The sequence below is a fragment of the Oncorhynchus kisutch genome, linkage group LG16 (genome assembly GCF_002021735.2).
Source record: "Oncorhynchus kisutch isolate 150728-3 linkage group LG16, Okis_V2, whole genome shotgun sequence".
Taxonomy (NCBI): domain Eukaryota; kingdom Metazoa; phylum Chordata; class Actinopteri; order Salmoniformes; family Salmonidae; genus Oncorhynchus; species Oncorhynchus kisutch.
Genome location: NC_034189.2, coordinates 4,636,338 through 4,661,062, shown reverse-complemented (window position 1 = coordinate 4,661,062; position 24,725 = coordinate 4,636,338). Strand labels below are relative to the sequence as shown.

The 24,725-nt window shown below is 41.7% G+C and overlaps 1 protein-coding gene across 2 annotated transcripts in view; it reads left to right on the top strand.

Moving 5' to 3' along the window:
* Positions 1-7,792: 7,792 nt before the first annotated feature.
* The window catches only part of LOC109884453 (RING finger protein 150), a 27,376-nt gene continuing 10,443 nt past the window's right edge, over positions 7,793-24,725 (top strand). The window contains exons 1-2 of one of the 2 annotated variants that reach the window (XM_031791634.1): positions 7,793-8,577; positions 15,740-15,990. In XM_031791634.1, coding sequence (XP_031647494.1) covers positions 8,130-8,577; positions 15,740-15,990 — 699 coding nt within the window. In that variant the 5' untranslated portion in view covers positions 7,793-8,129. The remainder of the gene's footprint in view (positions 8,578-15,739; positions 15,991-24,725) is intronic. The other variant, XM_031791635.1, reaches the window with a different exon arrangement.

Genomic DNA, 24,725 nt, shown 5'->3' with positions numbered 1-24,725 from the left:
TCACTTTTTCCACATTTTGTTACGTTACAAACGTATTCTAAAATGGATTAGATACAAAAGAAAATCCTCAGTAATCTACACAAAAACCCATAATGATAAAGCAAAAACAACATTTTTAGAAATGTATGCAAATGCATTAAAACTAAAAATGGAGATATCACATTTCCATAAGTATTCAGACCCTTTACTCAGTACTTTGTTGAAGCACCTTTGGCAGTGATTACAGCCTCGAGTCTTCTTGGGTATGACGCTACAAACTTGGCACACCTGTATTTGGGGTGTTTCTCCCATTCTTCTCTGCAGATCCTCTCAAGCTCTTTCAGGATGGATGAGGAGCGTCGCTGCACAGCTATTTTCAGGTCTCTACAGGGATGTTCGATCGGGTTCAAGTCCTGGCTCTGACTAGAGAATTGTCCCAAAGCCACTCCTGCATTGTCTTGGCTGTGTGCTTAGGGTCGTTGTCCTGTTGGAAGGTGAACCTTCGTCCCAGTCTGAGGTCCTGAGCGCTCTGGAGCAGGTTTTCATCCAGTATCTCTCTGTACCTTGCTCCGTTCATCTTTCCCTCTATCCTGACTAGTCTCCCAGTCCCTGCCGCTGAAAAACATCCCCACAGCATGATGCTGCCACCACTGTGCTTCACCGTAGGGTTGGTGCCTGGTTTCCTCCAGACGTGACGCTTGGCATTCAGGCAAAGAGTTCAATCTTGGTCTCATCAGACCAGAGAATCTTCTTTCTCGTTGTCTAAGAGTCCTTAAGGGGACTTTTTGCTAAATCCAAGCGGGCTGTCATGTGCCTTTTACTGAGGAGTGGCTTCCGCCTGGCCACTCTACTATAAAGGCCTAATTAGTTGAATGCTGCAGAGATGGTTGTCTTTCTGGAAGGTTCTCCCATCTCCACATAGGAACTCTGGAGCTCTGTCAGAGTGACCATCGGGTTCTTGGTCACCTCACTGACCAAAGACTCTTCTCCCCCGATTTCTCAGTTTGTCTGGGTGGCCAGCTCTAGGAAGAGTCTTGGTGGTTCCAAACTTCTTAGGAATGATGGAGGCCATTGTGTTCTTGGGGACCTTCAATACTGCAGAAATGTTTTGGTACCTTTCCCAGATCTGTGCCTCGACCCAATCCTGACACGGAGCTCTACGAACAATTCCTTCTAACCCCATGGCTTGGTTGTTGCTCTGACATACACTGTCAACTGTGGGACTTTATATAGACAGGTGTGTGCCTTTACAAATCATGTCCAATCAATTGAATTTACCACAGGTGGACTCCAATCAAGTTGTAGAAACATCTCAAGGATGATCAATGGAAACAGGATGAACCTGAGCTCAATTTCGATATTTCATAGCAAAGAGTCTGAATAGTTATGTAAATAAGGTATTTCTGTTTTTTATTTCGAATAAATCTGCACCAAAAAAATATGAATGTTCTGAATATTGTACGAATGCATTGTATGTGTAGCCCACGTGTAAAAAAAAAAGTATATAAAATAATGAATGAATAAAAAATAATAAAATTATATAAAAAGGGTGTAATAAAAGTCTACACCCCCTTCAACAGTATTCACATTTTGGTGCATTAAAGATAGATATAGATTATAGATGAGATGTATATATTTAGAATAGATTTCATTAGTAATGTTTTGATTGACACCAAAATACTCTATAATGTCAAAGTGAAAAGAAAATTCTACAAATTATTACAAATTAATAAAAAATGTTACGAAAAATATTGTTGTTGTTGTATTCACTCCCCCCTTTTTTTGTTTAGGCAAGATTAAATGAGTCAAAGAAGACTAATTGAGTCAAAGAAGACTAAATGAGTCAAAGAAGACTAAATGAGTCAAAGAAGACTAAATGAGTCAAGGAAGACTAAATGAGTCAAGGAAGACTAAATGAGTCAAAGAAGACTAAATGAGTCAAATAAGACTAAATGAGTCAAAGAAGACTAAATGAGTCACGGAAGACTAAATGAGTCAAAGAAGACTAAATGAGTCAAATAAGACTAAATTGGTCAAATAAGATTAAATGAGTCAAAGAAGACTAAATGAGTCAAAGAAGACTAAATGAGTCAAAGAAGACTAAATGAGTCAAATTAGACTAAATGAGTCAAGGAAGACTAAATTAGTCAAAGAAGACTAAATGAGTCAAATAAGACTAAATGAGTCAAAGAAGACTAAATGAGTCAAAGAAGACTAAATGAGTCAAAGAGGCCTAAATGAGTCAAGGAAGACTAAATAAGTCAAGGAAGACTAAATGAGTCAAATAAGACTAAATGAGTCAAATAAGATTAAATGAGTCAAAGAAGACTAAATGAGTCAAATAAGACTAAATGAGTCAAAGAAGACTAAATGAGTCAAATAAGACTAAATGAGTCAAGGAAGACTAAATGAGTCATATAAGACTAAATGAGTCAAATAAGACTAAATGAGTCAACGAAGACTAAATGAGTCAAAGAAGACTCAATGAGTCAAATAAGACTAAATGAGTCAAATATTTTGTTTAGGCAAGCCTAAATGAGTTCAGATGTCAAATAAGTTACCTCATCAGGGGTTGCCATGACAACCTCTTCCTCTGTCCCACCCCCCACCACACATACATCTGTTAGGATCCCACAGCCCAAGTATTTGAATTTCAAGCACAGATTCCAACTACAAAGACCAGGAAGCTCTTTTTTCCCCCCTCTCTCGAAAGCCTCATAAAAGAAGGGCAGTGATTGGTCGACGGGTAACAATAACAAATCAGACTCTTGAATTATCTCTTTTGAGCATGGTGCTGTATTCAACCACCCAGACATATCAAAGATGCAGTCATCCTTGAGCTGCAGCGCAGGAAGGAAACTGCGTAGGAAAGTCAAAATGAGGCCATTTGGTGATTTCAGAACGGGAATGGGTAATGGGAGAAAACTAAGGAAACTAAGGAACTAAGTTTAACTAACTAACTAAAACTAAGGAATACTAACCTATACTAACCTAAATAACAGAGTGAAAAGAATACAATTATACAGAATAAACATATTCCAACACATGCATATGTATGTATTCAGGGAAGGGCAGGCCCACAACAATGGCCGGAGTTGAATGGAACAGCGCTTCACCTTAGTGACTGTTCCCTCTGCTCTATGACAACAAGGCGCTAAAAGTAATATTGAAAGAATATACCTGCAAAGAAATAGACTTTTTGGGGCATAAATACAAAGCCTTCTGTTTGGGACCAACACAACACTGAGTAGCTGCCTCTTTATCTCCAAGTATGGCGGTGGCTGCATCATGTTATGGGTATGCTGGGGAGTTTTTCAGGATGAAAAGAGATGGGATGGAGCTAAGCACAGGCAAAATCTGGGAGGGGGGGATCGAATACTTCTCTAAGCAAGGTATATTACGATTATATATATATACTTTTTTAAAGTTTGAATTTTTGACAATTAAATACTATTTTAATCCCACTTTTTAACACCATAAAATGTGAAGTGTGGATTTTCTATATGGAATGTTGCCCTCTTTCTGTCCAGACACATCGTACAGTACAGTAAGACAGAGGGGCGCTGTTCAAATCAAACGTCACATGCGCCGAATACAACAGTGACATGCTGAAATAATTAAAGAGCAGCAGTAAAATAACAATAGTGAGGCTATATACAGGTTATTACGGTACAGAGTCAATGTGGAGGCTATATACAGGTTATTACGGTACAGAGTCAATGTGGAGGCTATATACAGGGTATTACGGTACAGAGTCAATGTGGAGGCTATATACAGGGTATTACGGTACAGAGTCAATGTGGAGGCTATATACAGGGTATTACGGTACAGAGTCAATGTGGAGGCTATATACAGGGTATTACGGTACAGAGTCAATGTGGAGGCTATATACAGGGTATTACGGTACAGAGTCAATGTGGAGGCTATATACAGGTTATTACGGTACAGAGTCAATGTGGAGGCTATATACAGGTTATTACGGTACAGAGTCAATGTGGAGGCTATATACAGGTTATTACGGTACAGAGTCAATGTGGAGGCTATATACAGGGGGTACCGGTACAGAGTCAATGTGGAGGCTATATACAGGGTATTATGGTACAGAGTCAATGTGGAGGCTATATACAGGTTATTACGGTACAGAGTCAATGTGGAGGCTATATACAGGTTATTACGGTACAGAGTCAATGTGGAGGCTATATACAGGTTATTACGGTACAGAGTCAATGTGGAGGCTATATACAGGGTATTACGGTACAGAGTCAATGTGGAGGCTATATACAGGGTATTACGGTACTGAGTCAATGTGGAGGCTATATACAGGGGGTACTGGTACAGAGTCAATGTGGAGGCTATATACAGGGGGTACCGGTACAGAGTCGAACCAATCATGACTGAGCATTGTTAGTGTCAGCCATATATAGGACTCTGCATTTGTGTCTCAGGTTAGGTTACTCAGTCCAACACTCAAGGGGGGGGGGGTCGACTAGCCTCATTATTGCAATATTTAAAATGTTGGTTTGAAGAAATGGCCAGATCTCTCTCAGTACTGACATGTCTACGACACCATCCATTTAGATTACAAATTAAACTAAATTAAACTGTACGTTCTCTCTTTCCCTAGCGTGTTAGTATGTAGATCTTTGTCAGTTGTCATGATCCATTCTATCTTGGGGCAGCGGGCTCCTAAACCAGGTATGTAGATGACTCTAACGCACTGAAAGATCTCTCGCAGCTGCTAACTGGGATCTCCTGCAGTTCTCTTGCTTCTTCTTCTTCTTCGTTGGGGTTTATCGGCGGTTGGCATCCAACGTGATGGTGCATTACCGCCACCTACTGTACTGGAGTGTGGGCCAGAGATGGAGAACTAAATCCTACCTACCAGCCCCGTTGCTCTTAAAAATAGATCATAAAATATCTGAGCCTTTATCTAATTACGTTTTAATCAATATAATCTTTAAACTGATTTTCTGTATCCCCTTCTCCCTCATACTAGATCTCCTCCTCTCTCGTTCCCTCCAATAATGTCCACACTGTATCAGTACAGTATAGTATCAGTGCTCCACGTTCTCTGTTTCCTGTTTCCAATATTCACACTTTCCTGTTGGCTGCTTTCTATGTGTCTCACCCTTATTCAACTGGCTGTGTCTCACCCTTATTCAACTGGCTGTGTCTCACCCTTATTCAACTGGCTGTGTCTCACCCTTATTCAACTGGCTGTGTCTCACCCTTATTCAACTGGCTGTGTCTCACCCTTATTCAACTGGCTGTGTCTCACCCTTATTCAACTGGCTGTGTCTCACCCTTATTCAACTGGCTGTGTCTCACCCTTATTCAACTGGCTGTGTCTCACCCTTATTCAACTGGCTGTGTCTCACCCTTATTCAACTGGCTGTGTCTCACCCTTATTCAACTGGCTGTGTCTCACCCTTATTCAACTGGCTGTGTCTCACCCTTATTCAACTGGCTGTGTCTCACCCTTATTCAACTGGCTGTGTCTCACCCTTATTCAACTGGCTGTGTCTCACCCTTATTCAACTGGCTGTGTCTCACCCTTATTCAACTGGCTGTGTCTCACCCTTATTCAACTGGCTGTGTCTCACCCTTATTCAACTGGCTGTGTCTCACCCTTTTTCAACTGGCTGTGTCTCACCCTTATTCAACTGGCTGTGTCTCACCCTTATTCAACTGGCTGTGTCTCACCCTTATTCAACTGGCTGTGTCTCACCCTTATTCAACTGGCTGTGTCTCACCCTTATTCAACTGGCTGTGTCTCACCCTTATTCAACTGGCTGTGTCTCACCCTTATTCAACTATTCAACTGGCTGTGTCTCACCCTTATTCAACTGGCTGTGTCTCACCCTTTTTCAACTGGCTGTGTCTCACCCTTAAATCTTGTGTAAAAAATAGCCTCCTCTCTTTTGTGCCTTCCTGCCGTTCTCCCCTCCACAACTTTACTCTGTACTTGAAATAAATGCCTGCCCTTAGTATCTCTATTTCACTGCTTCTGCCATTTATTCACCATCACTGTCCATAATCAGGCCTTTTGCCTCTGCTTTGCTCATTGAAACATCAACATCCCCACTACTTAATGCTTGTTTAGCCAGTACATCAACATCCCCACTACTAAGTGCTTGTTTAGCCAGTACATCAACCTCCCCACTACTTAGTGCTTGTTTAGCCAGTACATCAACATCCCCACTACTTAATGCTTGTTTAGCCAGTACATCAACATCCCCACTACTAAGTGCTTGTTTAGCCAGTACATCAACATCCCCACTACTTAGTGCTTGTTTAGCCAGTACATCAACATCCCCACTACTTAATGCTTGTTTAGCCAGTACATCAACCTCCCCACTACTTAGTGCTTGTTTAGCCAGTACATCAACTGCCTCATTCCCTTCCACTCCCACATGAGCTGGGACCCATGTAAATATGATCTGTATACCCATCTGTCTAATCCTGCCATGGGTTTGTAGCACCTCATAAAGCAGGTATTGTCTGCTACGTGATATAAAGGACTGGAGACTCATTAACACTGCACATGAATCAGAGCAAATCACTACTCTGTCTGGCTCGACTTCCTCCACCCACTGCAAGGCCAACAGTATGGTCATCAGCTCCCCTGTATATACAGCCAGATGATCTGTAATGCGTTCCCTGACTCCCCCCCCCCACTAGTCTCTCCAATCAGATGGATCAACACCCTCCCTATCTTTCCCTAGTCTCTCCAATCAGATGGATCAACAGCCTCCCTATCTGTCCCTAGTCTCCAATCAGATGGATCAATACCCTCCCTATCTGTCCCTAGTCTCTCCAATCAGATGGATCAACACCCTCCCTATCTGTCCCTAGTCTCCAATCAGATGGATCAATACCCTCCCTATCTGTCCCTAGTCTCTCCAATTAGATGGATCAATACCCTCCCTATCTTTCTGTTGTCTCTCTACTATTTCCAGATCCTCTACTGGAGGTGGGAGGAGCCATGGTGGATTTACGGGAACAGCTACCATTGGACTAAACTCTCTTCCATACAGTCCCATCTCCTTCGCCTTGGTTTTACCCACCCACCCAAAAGATTGTGTTCTGTCTTCGCTCAATGTTCCCAGCATGCCTGTAAAATCCCTTTTGGCAAGGATGAGATAACCCCATGTCCCTGTAGGTCGACCCAATGAATTCATTGCCAGCTGCTTTCTCCTAATCTGCAATGGCATTTCCCTCCATCTCCATCTCCACCTGTAGTGCAGCCACTGGGGACGTCCCGAAAAACGCCCCTCTACATATTCTGAGTCCCACAGACATGTTGGTTAAAGGCAGCACTGAAAAAGGCCATGGCTCGTGATTGGAGTATTCATCGCGGTGTGTAATGCAGTGTAGCCTAGTTTGTTTTACATCATCCCAGTAGGGCAAAAGGCTCGGGCTGAGACAAAAATCATTCCCAGCATGCCTGTAAAAAAAAAAAAAAAAGCCCGGGTCTAGTGACGTCAATGGTACTATATATGTCATTATTTGTTTTGAGGACGGGGACTGTTTTTACTGTAACACAATGCACAGATAATTGTGCATTATATTATAGGAGTACACATACAATAAACAAACAAACGTTGACCATTTAGGTTTAAAATAAATGTACAAAATTACATCTTAGCAAATACTTTCAATTATTCTTTGTATGATAACTAGTACAAAATATATCGATAATTGTGCACATTTTTCATAATATTCGCCCTAATTATTCATTTACGAAGTATACAGGAAGGGACTTTTATTCTGAAAGTTGATAAAAGGGAGAAACACTTCGTGGACCCATTAACGTTTATAACCAAACTAACTTTATATAATGTCTTTGCAGAGTGTCCACATGGTCGCTGGTTACCGTTTCCTCGCGGTTGCTTGGAAACAACCTTTTGTTGTTTTGTTGATTTGAGAAAGGAAGTGTGTGTTTTTTTCCCCTTCGGCTTTCTGCAACCCTACATTAAGTAGCTAGTAGAGGAGGAGGTGTGTTTACACACAGAGAGAGAGAGAGAGACCGGGGGGTGGATGGAAAACAACCCGTTCGTTATGGCGTAACTAACTAACTAACAGTATCTAGTTGTAGGTGTGGACGGTACTGCAGACAAAGATCATAATAAACCCAGATAGGTCTGATCATGTCGTTGATGCAGGCCTGCCGCAGTTTAGCCCTATCTACATGGCTCCTGACGTTTTGTTTCGTTCACCTCCTCTGTTTGGACTTTACCGTGGCCGAGAGAGAGGAGTGGTACACCGCTTTCGTTAATATCACCTACATAGACCCGGTCACCTCTGAAGTCCGGACGGAGAAAGCAGAATACGGTCGATACGGGGAACACTCGCTTAAACGCGACGCAAAAGGAGTCGTGGTACTTCCTTCTCTCTCTCAGGATAGACAAGCCTGTGATCCCGGTACCCGGTTCTCTGTTCCGGTCCAAGGCAGTGCGTGGATAGCCCTGATTGCCAGGGGAAACTGCACATTTAAAGATAAGATAAGACACGCAGCGAGCCAAAACGCCTCGGCCATCGTTATATTCAACGTTGGATCCAGCAACACCAATGATACAATCACCATGCCACATTCAGGTATGGACTAGCAGGCCAGATCGTCATATGATGTATCAGATCACACAGGGTGGGGAGTTGTTATGCATAGATGACTTGTTTACTGCGATCATCCAGGGCGTAGGTGTTATGTCTATCTTGTAAGTCTTGTGTGTATATAGCTATGTATAATAATGAATAGGGGGAATAGGGGATAGAGACCCCATCATGCAGTGGGTATAGTATAGGGGATAGAGACCCCACCATGCAGTGGGTATAGTATAGGGGGTAGAGACCCCATCATGCAGTGGGTATAGTATAGGGGGTAGAGACTCCACCATGCAGTGGGTATAGTATAGGGGGTAGAGACCCCACCATGCAGTGTGTATAGTATAGAGGGTAGAGACCCCACCATGCAGTGTGTATAGTATAGGGGGTAGAGACCCCACCATGCAGTGGGTATAGTATAGGGGGTAGAGACCCCACCATGCAGTGGGTATAGTATAGGGGTAGAGACCCCACCAAGCAGTAGGTATAGTATAGGGGATAGAGACCCCACCATGCAGTGGGTATAGTATAGGGGATAGAGACCCCACCATGCAGTGGTTATAGTATAGGGGGTAGAGACCCCACCATGCAGTGGGTATAGTATAGGGGATAGAGACCCCACCATGCAGTAGGTATAGTATAGGGGGTAGAGACTCCACCATGCAGTGGGTATAGTATAGGGGGTAGAGACCCCACCATGCAGTGGGTATAGTATAGGGGGTAGAGACCCCACCATGCAGTGGGTATAGTATAGGGGTAGAGACCCCACCATGCAGTGGGTATAGTATAGGGTGTAGAGACCCCACCATGCAGTGGGTATAGTATAGGGGGTAGAGACCCCACCATGCAGTTCAATCGAGTACAGGCTTAACTGAATGATAGCAGACTAAGTAAAATATGGACGTTTATGGAATAGTTTTGGGGGTCGGGTTTCGTCTCCGAGGAATGCTCCTCAGAGCCAGATGATGACAGGTTGCCCTATGCTGGGCAGCTGGCCTCGGAAACCACCCCCGGGCTGGGAGAATGGGGTTGCCATGACGGCCTTTCAGGTTATCATGCTGGTGGTGGGAAGGTGAAAGTTCATTGGAAGACTGTTGCAGGAAAACATAATGTGACAGACAAAGGATGAGTTGACATAAATCCCCCCCTAGATGTATTCCCATTGGTTGACAGAAAGGGGAGTGGTTATTGCGTAATTGAGCCCCCAGGTTAATCGGCGAGCGTTCTGGAATGTTCTTAGTGTGCCGTGCGCATAGGCTGAAGTTAATTGGTGAATGGCATTCTGCATGTTTGCTAATGGTAAAGAGGAGGAGAGACTGGATGCTAATCCTGCTGAGGTGATATTCTAACCTCTACCCTATAAATACCAGCTATGCTGATGAGGTAACATTCTAACCTCTACCCTATAAATACCAGCTATGCTGATGAGGTGACATTCTAACCTCTACCCTATAAATAACAGCTATGCTGATGAGGTAACATTCTAACCTCTGCTGATGAGGTAACATTCTAACCTCTATGCTGACGAGGTAACATTCTAACCTCTATGCTGATGAGGTAACATTCTTACCTCTACCCTATAAATACCAGCTATGCTGATGAGGTAACATTCTAACCTCTATGCTGATGAGGCAACATTCTAACCTCTTTGCTGATGAGGTAACATTCTTACCTCTACCCTATAAATACCAGCTATGCTGATGAGGTAACATTCTAACCTCTATGCTGATGAGGTAACATTCTAACCTCTATGCTGATGAGGTAACATTCTAACTTCTATGCTGATGAGGTAACATTCTAACCTTTTTGCTGATGAGGTAACATTCTAACTTCTATGCTGATGAGGTAACATTCTAACCTCTATGCTGATGAGGTAACATTCTAACCTCTACCCTATAAATACCAGCTTTGCTGATGAGGTAACATTCTAACCTCTACCCTATAAATACCAGCTTTGCTGATGAGGTAACATTCTAACCTCTACCCTATAAATACCAGCTATGCTGATGAGGTAACATTCTAACCTCTACCCTATAAATACCAGCTATGCTGACGAGGTAACATTCTAACCTCTACCCTATAAATACCAGCTATGCTGATGAGGTAACATTCTAACCTCTATGCTGACGAGGTAACATTCTAACCTCTATGCTGACGAGGTAACATTCTAACCTCTATGCTGACGAGGTAACATTCTAACCTCTTTGCTGATGAGGTAACATTCTAACCTCTACCCTATAAATACCAGCTATGCTGATGAGGTAACATTCTAACCTCTACCCTATAAATACCAGCTATGCTGATGAGGTAACATTCTAACCTGTACCCTATAAATACCAGCTATGCTGATGAGGTAACATTCTAACCTCTACCCTATAAATACCAGCTATGCTGATGAGGTAACATTCTAACCTCTGCTGATGAGGTAACATTCTAACCTCTATGCTGACGAGGTAACATTCTAACCTCTATGCTGATGAGGTAACATTCTAACCTCTACCCTATAAATACCAGCTATGCTGATGAGGTAACATTCTAACCTCTACCCTATAAATACCAGCTATGCTGATGAGGTAACATTCTAACCTCTACCCTATAAATACCAGCTATGCTGATGAGGTAACATTCTAACCTCTACCCTATAAATACCAGCTATGCTGATGAGGTAACATTCTAACCTCTACCCTATAAATACCAGCTATGCTGATGAGGTAACATTCTAACCTCTACCCTATAAATACCAGCTATGCTGATGAGGTAACATTCTAACCTCTACCCTATAAATACCAGCTATGCTGATGAGGTAACATTCTAACCTCTGCTGATGAGGTAACATTCTAACCTCTATGCTGATGAGGTAACATTCTTACCTCTACCCTATAAATACCAGCTATGCTGCTGAGGTAACATTCTAACCTCTACCCTATAAATACCAGCTATGCTGATGAGGTAACATTCTAACCTCTGCTGATGAGGCAACATTCTAACCTCTATGCTGACGAGGTAACATTCTAACCTCTATGCTGACGAGGTAACATTCTAACCTCTGCTGCTGAGGTAACATTCTAACCTCTGCTGATGAGGTAACATTCTAACCTCTGCTGATGAGGCAACATTCTAACCTCTATGCTGATGAGGTAACATTCTAACCTCTGCTGCTGAGGTAACATTCTAACCTCTGCTGATGAGGTAACATTCTAACCTCTGCTGATGAGGCAACATTCTAACCTCTACCCTATAAATACCAGCTATGCTGATGAGGTAACATTCTAACCTCTACCCTATAAATACCAGCTATGCTGATGAGGTAACATTCTAACCTCTACCCTATAAATACCAGCTATGCTGATGAGGTAACATTCTAACCTCTACCCTATAAATACCAGCTATGCTGATGAGGCAACATTCTAACCTCTATGCTGATGAGGCAACATTCTAACCTCTATGCTGATGAGGCAACATTCTAACCTCTGCTGATGAGGCAACATTCTAACCGCTACCCTACACACAAAAAATATATATAAACACAACATGTAAAGTGTTGGTCCCATGTTTAATGAGCTGACATGAAAGATTACAGAAATGTTCCATACTCAGAAAAAGCTTACTTCTGCCAAATTTTGTGCACAAATTTGTTTACATCCCTGTTAGTGAGTATCTCTCCTTTGTCAAGATAATCCATCCACCTGAGAGGTGTGGCATATCAAGAATCTGATTAATCAGCATGATCATTACACAGGTGCACCTTGTGTTGGAGACAATAAATGACAACTAAAATGCCACAGATGTCTCAAGTTTTGAGGGAGCGTGCAATTGGCATGCTGACTGCAGGAATGTCCACCAGAGCTGTTGCCAGAGATGGTATAGAACTTAGCATTACCTTAAGTCGTTTTTAGAGAATTTGGCAGTACGTCCAACCGGTCTCAACCGTGGACCATGTGTAACCACGACAACCCAGGACCTCCGCATCCGGCTTCTTCACCTGCGGGATCTTCTGAGACCAGCCACCCTGACAGCTGATGAAACTGAGGGTTTGCACAACAGAAGAATTTCTGCACTAACTGTGCTAGAAACCACTAGAAACCATCTCAGGGAAGCTCATCTCCGTGCTCGTCGTCCTCACCAGGGTCTTGACCTGACTGCAGTTAGGCGTCGTAACCGACTTCAGTGGGAAAATGTTCACCTTTGATGGCCTCTGGCACCCTGGAGAAGTGTGTTCTTCACGGATGAGTCCTGGTTTCAACTGTACCGGTCAGACGGCGTGTATGGTGTGGTGTGGGCGAGCGGTTTGCTGATGTCAACGAGGCGGTGGGTTATTGGTAAGGGCAGGCATAAACTACAGTCAACAAACCCAGTAGCATTTTATCGATGGCAATTTGAATGCACAAAAATACAGTGACCCTGAGGCCCATTGTAAGTCCAATTTTTTTTAAATATATATATTTTTTAAATATCTGTGACCAACGGATTCATATCTGTATGTCCAGTCATGTGAAATCCATCGATTATGACCTAAAGATTTTATTTTAAATTGACTGATTTTCCTTAAATAAACTCAGAAAAATATTTGGAAAAATGGTTGTGTTTTTTTGTTCAGTTTGTTCAGGCCACTATCAGTTGATCAAACTGGAGAAACTAGATGGCTGTTGTTTATGTAAATAAGGAGGAAGTGATGGGAGAGAAAGAGCTGTGCAAACTAGAATGTTACCTCATCAGCATAGCTGCAAACTACAGTATTTCTTCTGTGAGGAGACAATGAATGAAATTTGAGTCAGGAGAACTGAAATGCAATACTACAGTTGATTGAACTCTCAGTAGACGGAAAGACAACATCAAAACACATTAAGAACACCTTCTTAATATTGAGTAGCCCTGCCAGAGCCCGGACTTGAACCCTGATCGAACATCTCTGGAGAGACCTTAAAATAGCTGTGCAGCGACGCTCCCCATCCAACCTGACAGAGCTTGAGAGGATCTGCAGAGAAGAATGGGAGAAACTCCCCAAATACAGGTGTGCCAAGCTTGTAGCGTCAAACCCAAGAAGACTCGAGGATATAATCGCTGCCAAAGGTGCTTCAACAAAGTACTGAGTAAAGGGTCTGAATACTTATGTAAATGTGATATTTCCATAATTTTTTTTATGAATTTGCAAAAACTTCTTAACCTGTTTGTGCTTCGTCCTTATTATGGCGTATTGTGTAGATTGATGAGTAAAATAAGTATGCTATAATACATTTTAGAATAAGACTGTAATGTAACAAAATGTGGGAAGGGTAGAGGGGTCTGAATACTTTCAGAATGTACAGTGCATGTCCATCTCTCACACCTCCTCCACCAGCCTGTACATCATTACACCTCCTCCACCAGCCTGTACCGTTGATACAGGGAACGTGTACCTGGGAAACATCATTACACCTCTTCCACCAGCCTGTACATCATTACACCTCCTCCACCAGCCTGTACATCATTACACCTCCTCCACCAGCCTGTACCGTTGATACAGGGAACGTGTACCTGGGAAACATCATTACACCTCTTCCACCAGCCTGTACATCATTACACCTCCTCCACCAGCCTGTACATCATTACACCTCCTCCATCAGCCTGTACATCATTACACCTCCTCCATCAGCCTGTACATCATTACACCTCCTCCACCAGCCTGTACATCATTACACCTCCTCCATCAGCCTGTACATCATTACACCTCCTCCACCAGCCTGCACCGTTGATACAGGGAACGTGTACCTGGGAAACATCATTACACCTCTTCCACTAGCCTGTACATCATTACACCTCCTCCACCAGCCTGTACCGTTGATACAGGGAACGTGTACCTGGGAAACATCATTACACCTCTTCCACCAGCCTGTACATCATTACACCTCCTCCACCAGCCTGTACATCATTACACCTCCTCCACCAGCCTGTACATCATTACACCTCCTCCATCAGCCTGTACATCATTACACCTCCTCCACCAGCCTGTACCGTTGACACCAGGAAGGATGGGACCATGGACTCATTCTGCTTACGCCAAATCCTGACTCTGCCATCAGCATGACGCAACGTGAACCAGGATTCATCGGACCACTCCTCAGTGGTCCAGTGTTGGTGATGGCCCACTGGAGCAGCTTCTTCTTGTTTTAAGCTGATAGGAGTGGAACCCGGTGTGGTCGTCTGCTGCAATAGCCAATCCGTGACAAGGATCGAGGTGTTGTGCGTTCCGAGATGCCGTTCTGCACACCACTTGTTGTATTGCGCCGTCGTCTGTGTGTGGCCTGTCAGCACCGTTCTCCTTTCGAACCTCATTCACCAACGAGCTGTTTTCGCCCACAGGACTGCCGCTGACTGTATGTGTATTGTGTGTCGTGCTCTTCTCGGTAAACCCTAGACACTGTCGTGCGTGAAAACTCCGGGACGTTTTTTTTTTTTAGATACTGGATTCCATTCGCATGACACCGAAGATCATACCACGCTCTTAGGTCACTAGCTTCCTAATGTTCAATCCAACAGTAACTGAATGCCTCGATGCCTGTCTGCCTGCTTTAATATAGCAAGCCACGGCCATGTGACTCACTGTCTGTAGGAGCGAACCATTTTCATGAACGGGGTGGTGTACCTAATAAACTGGCCACGGTGTGTGTGTGTGTGTGTGTGTGTGTGTGTGTGTGTGTAGACACACACAGCAGGGCCTATTATCAGACTGTGTTCTCTATCTGGTCTGGGGATCAATAAGTGTGTGTGTTCAGTGACGATAAGTGTTGGGTAGTCCAGGCCCCATGAATACACCTGGAACATTCCCCTCTGCATTCTTGACGTTCCGTAGTGGAGTCAGGAATTTCACAAACGGCCCTGTCCTGCACTCCTTATTTCATGCCAATCGAGAGACTAATGATGTTTATGTTAGGATGGAACACTCAGGAGTTCTGTTTACAGTCCCAGTGTTCTTAGAATCTATGTGGAGGTTCTAAATTCTGCCACAGGAGACGAGTCCAGTCCCAGACAGCAACGAGGCTTCTTCTGCTGAGCAGTGAAGACACACACACACACACACACACACACACACACACACACACACACACACACACACACACACAGGGAGTCTGTTTTATTTGTATTCCTGTCCTAAAATCTCCCCTCCCTCCCTTCTCAGGTATGGGTGACGTGGTCGCCATCATGATCCCCGAGCCTAAAGGTCGTGAGGTCGCTGCTCTGCTGGAACGGAACGTCACGGTAACCATGCACATCACCATAGGAACGCGTAACCTCCAGAAGTACGTGAGCAGGACTTCGGTGGTGTTCGTCTCCATCTCCTTCATCATCCTGATGATCATCTCTCTGGCCTGGCTCGTCTTCTACTATATACAGAGGTTCAGATACGTCAACGCACGAGACCGCTACCAGGTACACACAGGGCTGGCACAATGACCCTAGAGACCGTTACCAGGTACACACAGGGCTGGCACAATGACCCTAGAGACCGCTACCAGGTACACACAGGGCTGGCACAATGACCCTAGAGACCGCTACCAGGTACACACAGGGCTGGCACAATGACCCTAGAGACGGCTACCAGGTACACATAGGGCTGGCACAATGACCCTAGAGACCGCTACCAGGTACACATAGGGCTGGCACAATGACCCTAGAGACCGCTACCAGGTACACACAGGGCAGGCACAATGACCCTAGAGACCGCTACCAGGTACACACAGGGCTGGCACAATGACCCTAGAGACCGCTACCAGGTACACATAGGGCTGGCACAATGACCCTAGAGACCGCTACCAGGTACACACAGGGCTGGCACAATGACCCTAGAGACCGCTACCAGGTACACACAGGGCTGGCACAATGACCCTAGAGACCGCTACCAGGTACACATAGGGCTGGCACAATGACCCTAGAGACCGCTACCAGGTACACACAGTGCTGGCACAAACGGGCTTGGAACCTCTAACCCTGGTCATTTGACTGGTAAATAGAATGAATAGAACCTGTAACCCTGGTAATATGACTGGTGAATAGAATGAATAGAACCTGTAACCCTGGTAAATAGAATGAATAGAACCTCTAACCCTGGTAAATAGAATGAATAGAACCTCTAACCCTGGTAATATGACTGGTAAATAGAATGAATAGAACCTCTAACCCTGGTAAATAGAATGAATAGAACCTCTAACCCTGGTAATATGACTGGTAAATAGAATGAGTAGAACCTGTAACCCTGGTAATATGACTGGTAAATAGAATGAATAGAACCTCTAACCCTGGTAATATGACTGGTAAATAGAATGAATAGAACCTCTAACCCTGGTAATATGACTGGTAAATAGAATGAATAGAACCTCTAACCCTGGTAATATGACTGGTAAATAGAATGAATAGAACCTGTAACCCTGGTAAATAGAATGAATAGAACCTCTAACCCTGGTAATATGACTGGTAAATAGAATGAATAGAACCTGTAACCCTGGTAATATGACTGGTAAATAGAATGAATAGAACCTATAAACCTGGTAATATGACTGGTAAATAGAATGAATAGAACCTGTAACCCTGGTAATATGACTGGTGAATAGAATGAATAGAACCTGTAACCCTGGTAATATGACTGGTAAATAGAATGAATAGAACCTCTAACCCTGGTCATATGACTGGTAAATAGAATGAATAGAACCTGTAACCCTGGTCATATGACTGGTAAATAGAATGAATAGAACCTCTAACCCTGGTAATATGACTGGTAAATAGAATGAATAGAACCTCTAACCCTGGTAATGTGACTGGTAAATAGAATGAATAGAACCTCTAACCCTGGTCATTTGACTGGTAAATAGAATGAATAGAACCTCTAACCCTGGTAATGTGACTGGTAAATAGAATGAATAGAACCTCTAACCCTGGTCATATGACTGGTAAATAGAATGAATAGAACCTCTAACCCTGGTAATGTGACTGGTAAATAGAATGAATAGAACCTCTAACCCTGGTCATATGACTGGTAAATAGAATGAATAGAACCTCTAACCCTGGTAATATGACTGGTAAATAGAATGAATAGAACCTCTAACCCTGGTAATATGACTGGTAAATAGAATGAATAGAACCTCTAACCCTGGTAATATGACTGGTAAATAGAATGAATAGAACCTCTAACCCTGGTCATATGACTGGTAAATAGAATGAATAGAACCTGTAACCCTGGTAATATGACTGGTAAATAGAATGAATAGAACCTCTAACCCTGGTAATATGACTGGTAAATAGAATGAATAGAACCTGTAACCCTGGTCATATGACTGGTAAATAGAATGAATAGAACCTGTAACCCTGGTAATATGACTGGTAAATAGAATGAATAGAACCTCTAACCCTGGTAATATGACTGGTAAATAGAATGAATAGAACCTGTAACCCTGGTCATATGACTGGTAAATAGAATGAATAGAACCTGTAACCCTGGTAAATAGAATGAATAGAACCTGTAACCCTGGTAAATAGAATGAATAGAACCTCTAACCCTGGTAATATGACTGGTAAATAGAATGAATAGAACCTCCAACCCTGGTAATATGACTGGTAAATAGAATGAATAGAACCTGTAACCCTGGTAAATAGAATGAATAGAACCTCTAACCCTGGTAATATGACTGGTAAATAGAATGAATAGAACCTGTAACCCTGGTAATATGACTGGTAAATAGAATGAATAGAACCTCCAACCCTGGTAATATGACTGGTAAATAGAATGAATAGAACCTCTAACCCTGGTAAATAGAATGAATAGAACCTCTAACCCTGGTAATATGACTGGTAAATAGAATGAATAGAACCTGTAACCCTGGTAATATGACTGGTAAATGGAATGAATAGAACCTGTAACCCTGGTAAATAGAATGAATAGAACCTCTAACCCTGGTAATATGACTGGTAAATAGAATGAATAGAACCTGTAACCCTGGTAATATGACTGGTAAATAGAATGAATAGAACCTGTAACCCTGGTCATACGACTGGTAAATGGAATGAATAGAACCTGTAACCCTGGTAAATAGAATGAATAGAACCTCTAACCCTGGTAATATGACTGGTAAATAGAATGAATAGAACCTGTAACCCTGGTCATACGACTGGTAAATGGAATGAATAGAACCTGTAACCCTGGTAAATAGAATGAATAGAACCTCTAACCCTGGTAATATGACTGGTAAATAGAATGAATAGAACCTCTAACCCTGGTAATATGACTGGTAAATAGAAGGAATAGAACCTCTAACCCTGGTAAATAGAATGAATAGAACCTCTAACCCTGGTAATATGACTGGTAAATAGAATGAATAGAACCCGTAACCCTGGTAAATAGAATGAGTAGAACCTCTAACCCTGGTAATGTGACTGGTAAATAGAATGAATAGAACCTGTAACCCTGGTCATATGACTGGTAAATAGAATGAATAGAACCTCTAACCCTGGTAATATGACTGGTAAATAGAATGAATAGAACCCGTAACCCTGGTAAATAGAATGAATAGAACCTCTAACCCTGGTAATATGACTGGTAAATAGAATGAATAGAACCCGTAACCCTGGTAAATAGAATGAATAGAACCTCTAACCCTGGTAATGTGACTGGTAAATAGAATGAATAGAACCTCTAACCCTGGTAAATAGAATGAGTAGAACCTGTAACCCTGGTCATATGACTGGTAAATAGAATGAATAGAACCTCTAACCCTGGTAATATGACTGGTAAATAGAAGGAATAGAACCTCTAACCCTGGTAAATAGAATGAATAGAACCTCTAACCCTGGTAATATGACTGGTAAATAGAATGAATAGAACCCGTAACCCTGGTAAATAGAATGAATAGAACCTCTAACCCTGGTAATGTGACTGGTAAATAGAATGAATAGAACCTCTAACCCTGGTAAATAGAATGAGTAGAACCTGTAACCCTGGTAATATGACTGGTAAATAGAATGAATAGAACCCGTAACCCTGGTAAATAGAATGAATAGAACCTCTAACCCTGGTAATATGACTGGTAAATAGAATGAATAGAACCTCTAACCCTGGTAAATAGAATGAATAGAACCTCTAACCCTGGTAATGTGACTGGTAAATAGAATGAATAGAACCTCTAACCCTGGTCATATGACTGGTAAATAGAATGAATAGAACCTCTAACCCTGGTAATATGACTGGTAAATAGAATGAATAGAATCTCTAACCCTGGTAATGTGACTGGTAAATAGAATGAATAGAACCTCCAACCCTGGTAAATAGAATGAGTAGAACCTGTAACCCTGGTAATATGACTGGTAAATAGAATGAATAGAACCTCTAACCCTGGTAAATAGAATGAGTAGAACCTGTAACCCTGGTAAATAGAATGAATAGAACCTCTAACCCTGGTAAATAGAATGAGTAGAACCTGTAACCCTGGTAATATGACTGGTAAATAGAATGAATAGAACCTCTAACCCTGGTAAATAGAATGAGTAGAACCTGTAACCCTGGTAATATGACTGGTGAATAGAACCTCTAACCCTGGTAAATAGAATGAGTAGAACCTGTAACCCTGGTAATATGACTGGTAAATAGAATGAATAGAACCTCTAACCCTGGTAAATAGAATGAGTAGAACCTCTAACCCTGGTAATATGACTGGTAAATAGAATGAATAGAAACTCTAACCCTGGTAATATGACTGGTAAATAGAATGAATAGAACCTCTAACCCTGGTAATATGACTGGTAAATAGAATGAATAGAACCTCCAACCCTGGTAAATAGAATGAATAGAACCTGTAACCCTGGTAATATGACTGGTAAATAGAATGAATAGAACCTGTAACCCTGGTAAATAGAATGAATAGAACCTCTAACCCTGGTAATGTGACTGGTAAATAGAATGAATAGAACCTCTAACCCTGGTAATATGACTGGTAAATAGAATGAATAGAACCTGTAACCCTGGTAAATAGAATGAGTAGAACCTGTAACCCTGGTAATATGACTGGTAAATAGAATGAATAGAACCCGTAACCCTGGTAAATAGAATGAATAGAACCTCTAACCCTGGTAATGTGACTGGTAAATAGAATGAATAGAACCTCTAACCCTGGTAAATAGAATGAGTAGAACCTGTAACCCTGGTAATATGACTGGTAAATAGAATGAATAGAACCCGTAACCCTGGTAAATAGAATGAATAGAACCTCTAACCCTGGTAAATATAATGAATAGAACCTCTAACCCTGGTAATGTGACTGGTAAATAGAATGAATAGAACCTCTAACCCTGGTCATATGACTGGTAAATAGAATGAATAGAACCTCTAACCCTGGTAATGTGACTGGTAAATAGAATGAATAGAATCTCTAACCCTGGTAATGTGACTGGTAAATAGAATGAATAGAACCTCTAACCCTGGTAATATGACTGGTAAATAGAATGAATAGAACCTCCAACCCTGGTAAATAGAATGAGTAGAACCTGTAACCCTGGTAATATGACTGGTAAATAGAATGAATAGAACCTCTAACCCTGGTAAATAGAATGAGTAGAACCTGTAACCCTGGTAAATAGAATGAATAGAACCTCTAACCCTGGTAAATAGAATGAGTAGAACCTGTAACCCTGGTAATATGACTGGTAAATAGAATGAATAGAACCTCTAACCCTGGTAAATAGAATGAGTAGAACCTGTAACCCTGGTAATATGACTGGTGAATAGAACCTCTAACCCTGGTAAATAGAATGAGTAGAACCTGTAACCCTGGTAATATGACTGGTAAATAGAATGAATAGAACCTCTAACCCTGGTAAATAGAATGAGTAGAACCTCTAACCCTGGTAATATGACTGGTAAATAGAATGAATAGAAACTCTAACCCTGGTAATATGACTGGTAAATAGAATGAATAGAACCTCTAACCCTGGTAATATGACTGGTAAATAGAATGAATAGAACCTCCAACCCTGGTAAATAGAATGAATAGAACCTGTAACCCTGGTAATATGACTGGTAAATAGAATGAATAGAACCTGTAACCCTGGTAAATAGAATGAATAGAACCTCTAATCCTGGTAATGTGACTGGTAAATAGAATGAATAGAACCTCTAACCCTGGTAATATGACTGGTAAATAGAATGAATAGAACCTCCAACCCTGGTAAATAGAATCAATAGAACCTGAAACCCTGGTAATATGACTGGTAAATAGAATGAATAGAACCTCTAACCCTGGTAATATGACTGGTAAATAGAATGAATAGAACCTCTAACCCTGGTAATATGACTGGTAAATAGAATGAATAGAACCTCTAACCCTGGTAATATGACTGGTAAATAGAATGAATAGAACCTCCAACCCTGGTAAATAGAATGAATAGAACCTGTAACCCTGGTAATATGACTGGTAAATAGAATGAATAGAACCTCTAACCCTGGTAATATGACTGGTAAATAGAATGAATAGAACCTCCAACCCTGGTAAATAGAATTAATAGAACCTGTAACCCTGGTAATATGACTGGTAAATAGAATGAATAGAACCTCTAACCCTGGTAATATGACTGGTAAATAGAATGAATAGAACCTCCAACCCTGGTAATATGACTGGTAAATAGAATGAATAGAACCACTAACCCTGGTAATATGACTGGTAAATAGAATGACTAGAACCTCTAACCCTGGTAATATGACTGGTAAATAGAATGAATAGAACCTCTAACCCTGGTAATATGACTGGTAAATAGAATGAATAGAACCTCTAACCCTGGTAATATGACTGGTAAATAGAATGAATAGAAACTCTAACCCTGGTAATATGACTGGTAAATAGAATGAATAGAACCTCTAACCCTGGTAATATGACTGGTAAATAGAATGAATAGAACCTCTAACCCTGGTAAATAGAATGAATAGAACCTCTAACCCTGGTAATATGACTGGTAAATAGAATGAATAGAACCTCTAACCCTGGTAATATGACTGGTAAATAGAATGAATAGAACCTCTAACCCTGGTAATATGACTGGTAAATAGAATGAATATAACCTCTAACCCTGGTAATATGACTGGTAAATAGAATGAATAGAACCTCCAACCCTGGTAAATAGAATGAATAGAACCTGTAACCCTGGTAAATAGAATGAGTAGAACCTGTAACCCTGGTAAATAGAATGAATAGAACCTCTAACCCTGGTAATATGACTGGTAAATAGAATGAATAGAACCTGTAACCCTGGTAAATAGAATGAATAGAACCTCTAACCCTGGTAATATGACTGGTAAATAGAATGAATAGAACCTCTAACCCTGGTAATATGACTGGTAAATAGAATGAATAGAACCTCTAACCCTGGTAATGTGACTGGTAAATAGAATGAATAGAACCTCTAACCCTGGTAATATGACTGGTAAATAGAATGAATAGAACCTCTAACCCTGGTAATATGACTGGTAAATAGAATGAATAGAACCTCTAACCCTGGTAATGTGACTGGTAAATAGAATGAATAGAACCTCTAACCCTGGTAAATAGAATGAATAGAACCTCTAACCCTGGTCATATGACTGGTAAATAGAATGAATAGAACCTCTAACCCTGGTAATATGACTGGTAAATAGAATGAATAGAACCTCTAACCCTGGTAATATGACTGGTAAATAGAATGAATAGAACCTCTAACCCTGGTCATATGACTGGTAAATAGAATGAATAGAACCTCTAACCCTGGTCATATGACTGGTAAATAGAATGAATAGAACCTCTAACCCTGGTAAATAGAATGAATAGAACCTCTAACCCTGGTCATATGACTGGTAAATAGAATGAATAGAACCTCTAACCCTGGTAATATGACTGGTAAATAGAATGAGTAGAACCTCTAACCCTGGTAATATGACTGGTAAATAGAATGAGTAGAACCTCTAACCCTGGTCATATGACTGGTAAATAGAATGAATAGAACCTCTAACCCTGGTAATATGACTGGTAAATAGAATGAATAGAACCTCTAACCCTGGTCATATGACTGGTAAATAGAATGAATAGAACCTCTAACCCTGGTAAATAGAATGAGTAGAACCTCTAACCCTGGTAATATGACTGGTAAATAGAATGAGTAGAACCTCTAACCCTGGTAATATGACTGGTAAATAGAATGAGTAGAACCTCTAACCCTGGTCATATGACTGGTAAATAGAATGAATAGAACCTCTAACCCTGGTAATATGACTGGTGAATTCATGGATGCAGCGGTTGACTGGTATTGTGATGCAATCATTTCCATGGTAATGTAGAAGGTTTATTCAAATGATGTTAACTGATGTGGCTCATGCTGTGGAATGTTTTTTTGAGTTAATTAACAAATGTCAGAACACATTGATGGGTACACTTCCTGTTTTTACTTCCTGCTAAGCTCCTGTGGTTACACTCGCCATGGCCCCCAGTCCACCCATTATGACATCATTGACTTGAATGGGGTCTCCATTCTGTTAATGTAAACAACAATGATGGCAGCAGTCGAGTGGAGGAGAAATGTGTGTGTTTGCTTTTTGAACGGTTATTATGGAGACAGCGGTCAACCCTACACACACACACACACACACACACACACACACACACACACACACGTTCAGATGCGCCAATGCACGAGCCCACAACCAGGTACACACAGTATCCTCATACACTGCTGCAACCAGGGTACAGTTCACTAACACAAGACCACAACTTATTGCAGACATATATTTCACTGTTTTGTTTATAGCTTTTTAAGGACTAACCCCCATTTTCTGTCTCACGTCAGATTGCCAACGGCCGTCAGCACTGATCTGTCTGAATACTCGCGAACGCTCATGGATAGCTAGAAAGAAGTCCGGCTACAATATGCCGTCCTAACATTTTGAAAATGTTACCAAGGTGACATCGTCCACTGAGCCCCCTTTCGCCCTCAAAAGAGTCCGAGTTGACCCTGACCCAAAACTATTAACCTGTAACCCTGACCCTGACCCAAAACTATTAACCTGTAACCCTGACCCTGACCCAAAACTATTAACCTGTAACCCTGACCCCAAACTATTAACCTGTAACCCTGACCCTAACCCTGACCCAAAACAATTAACC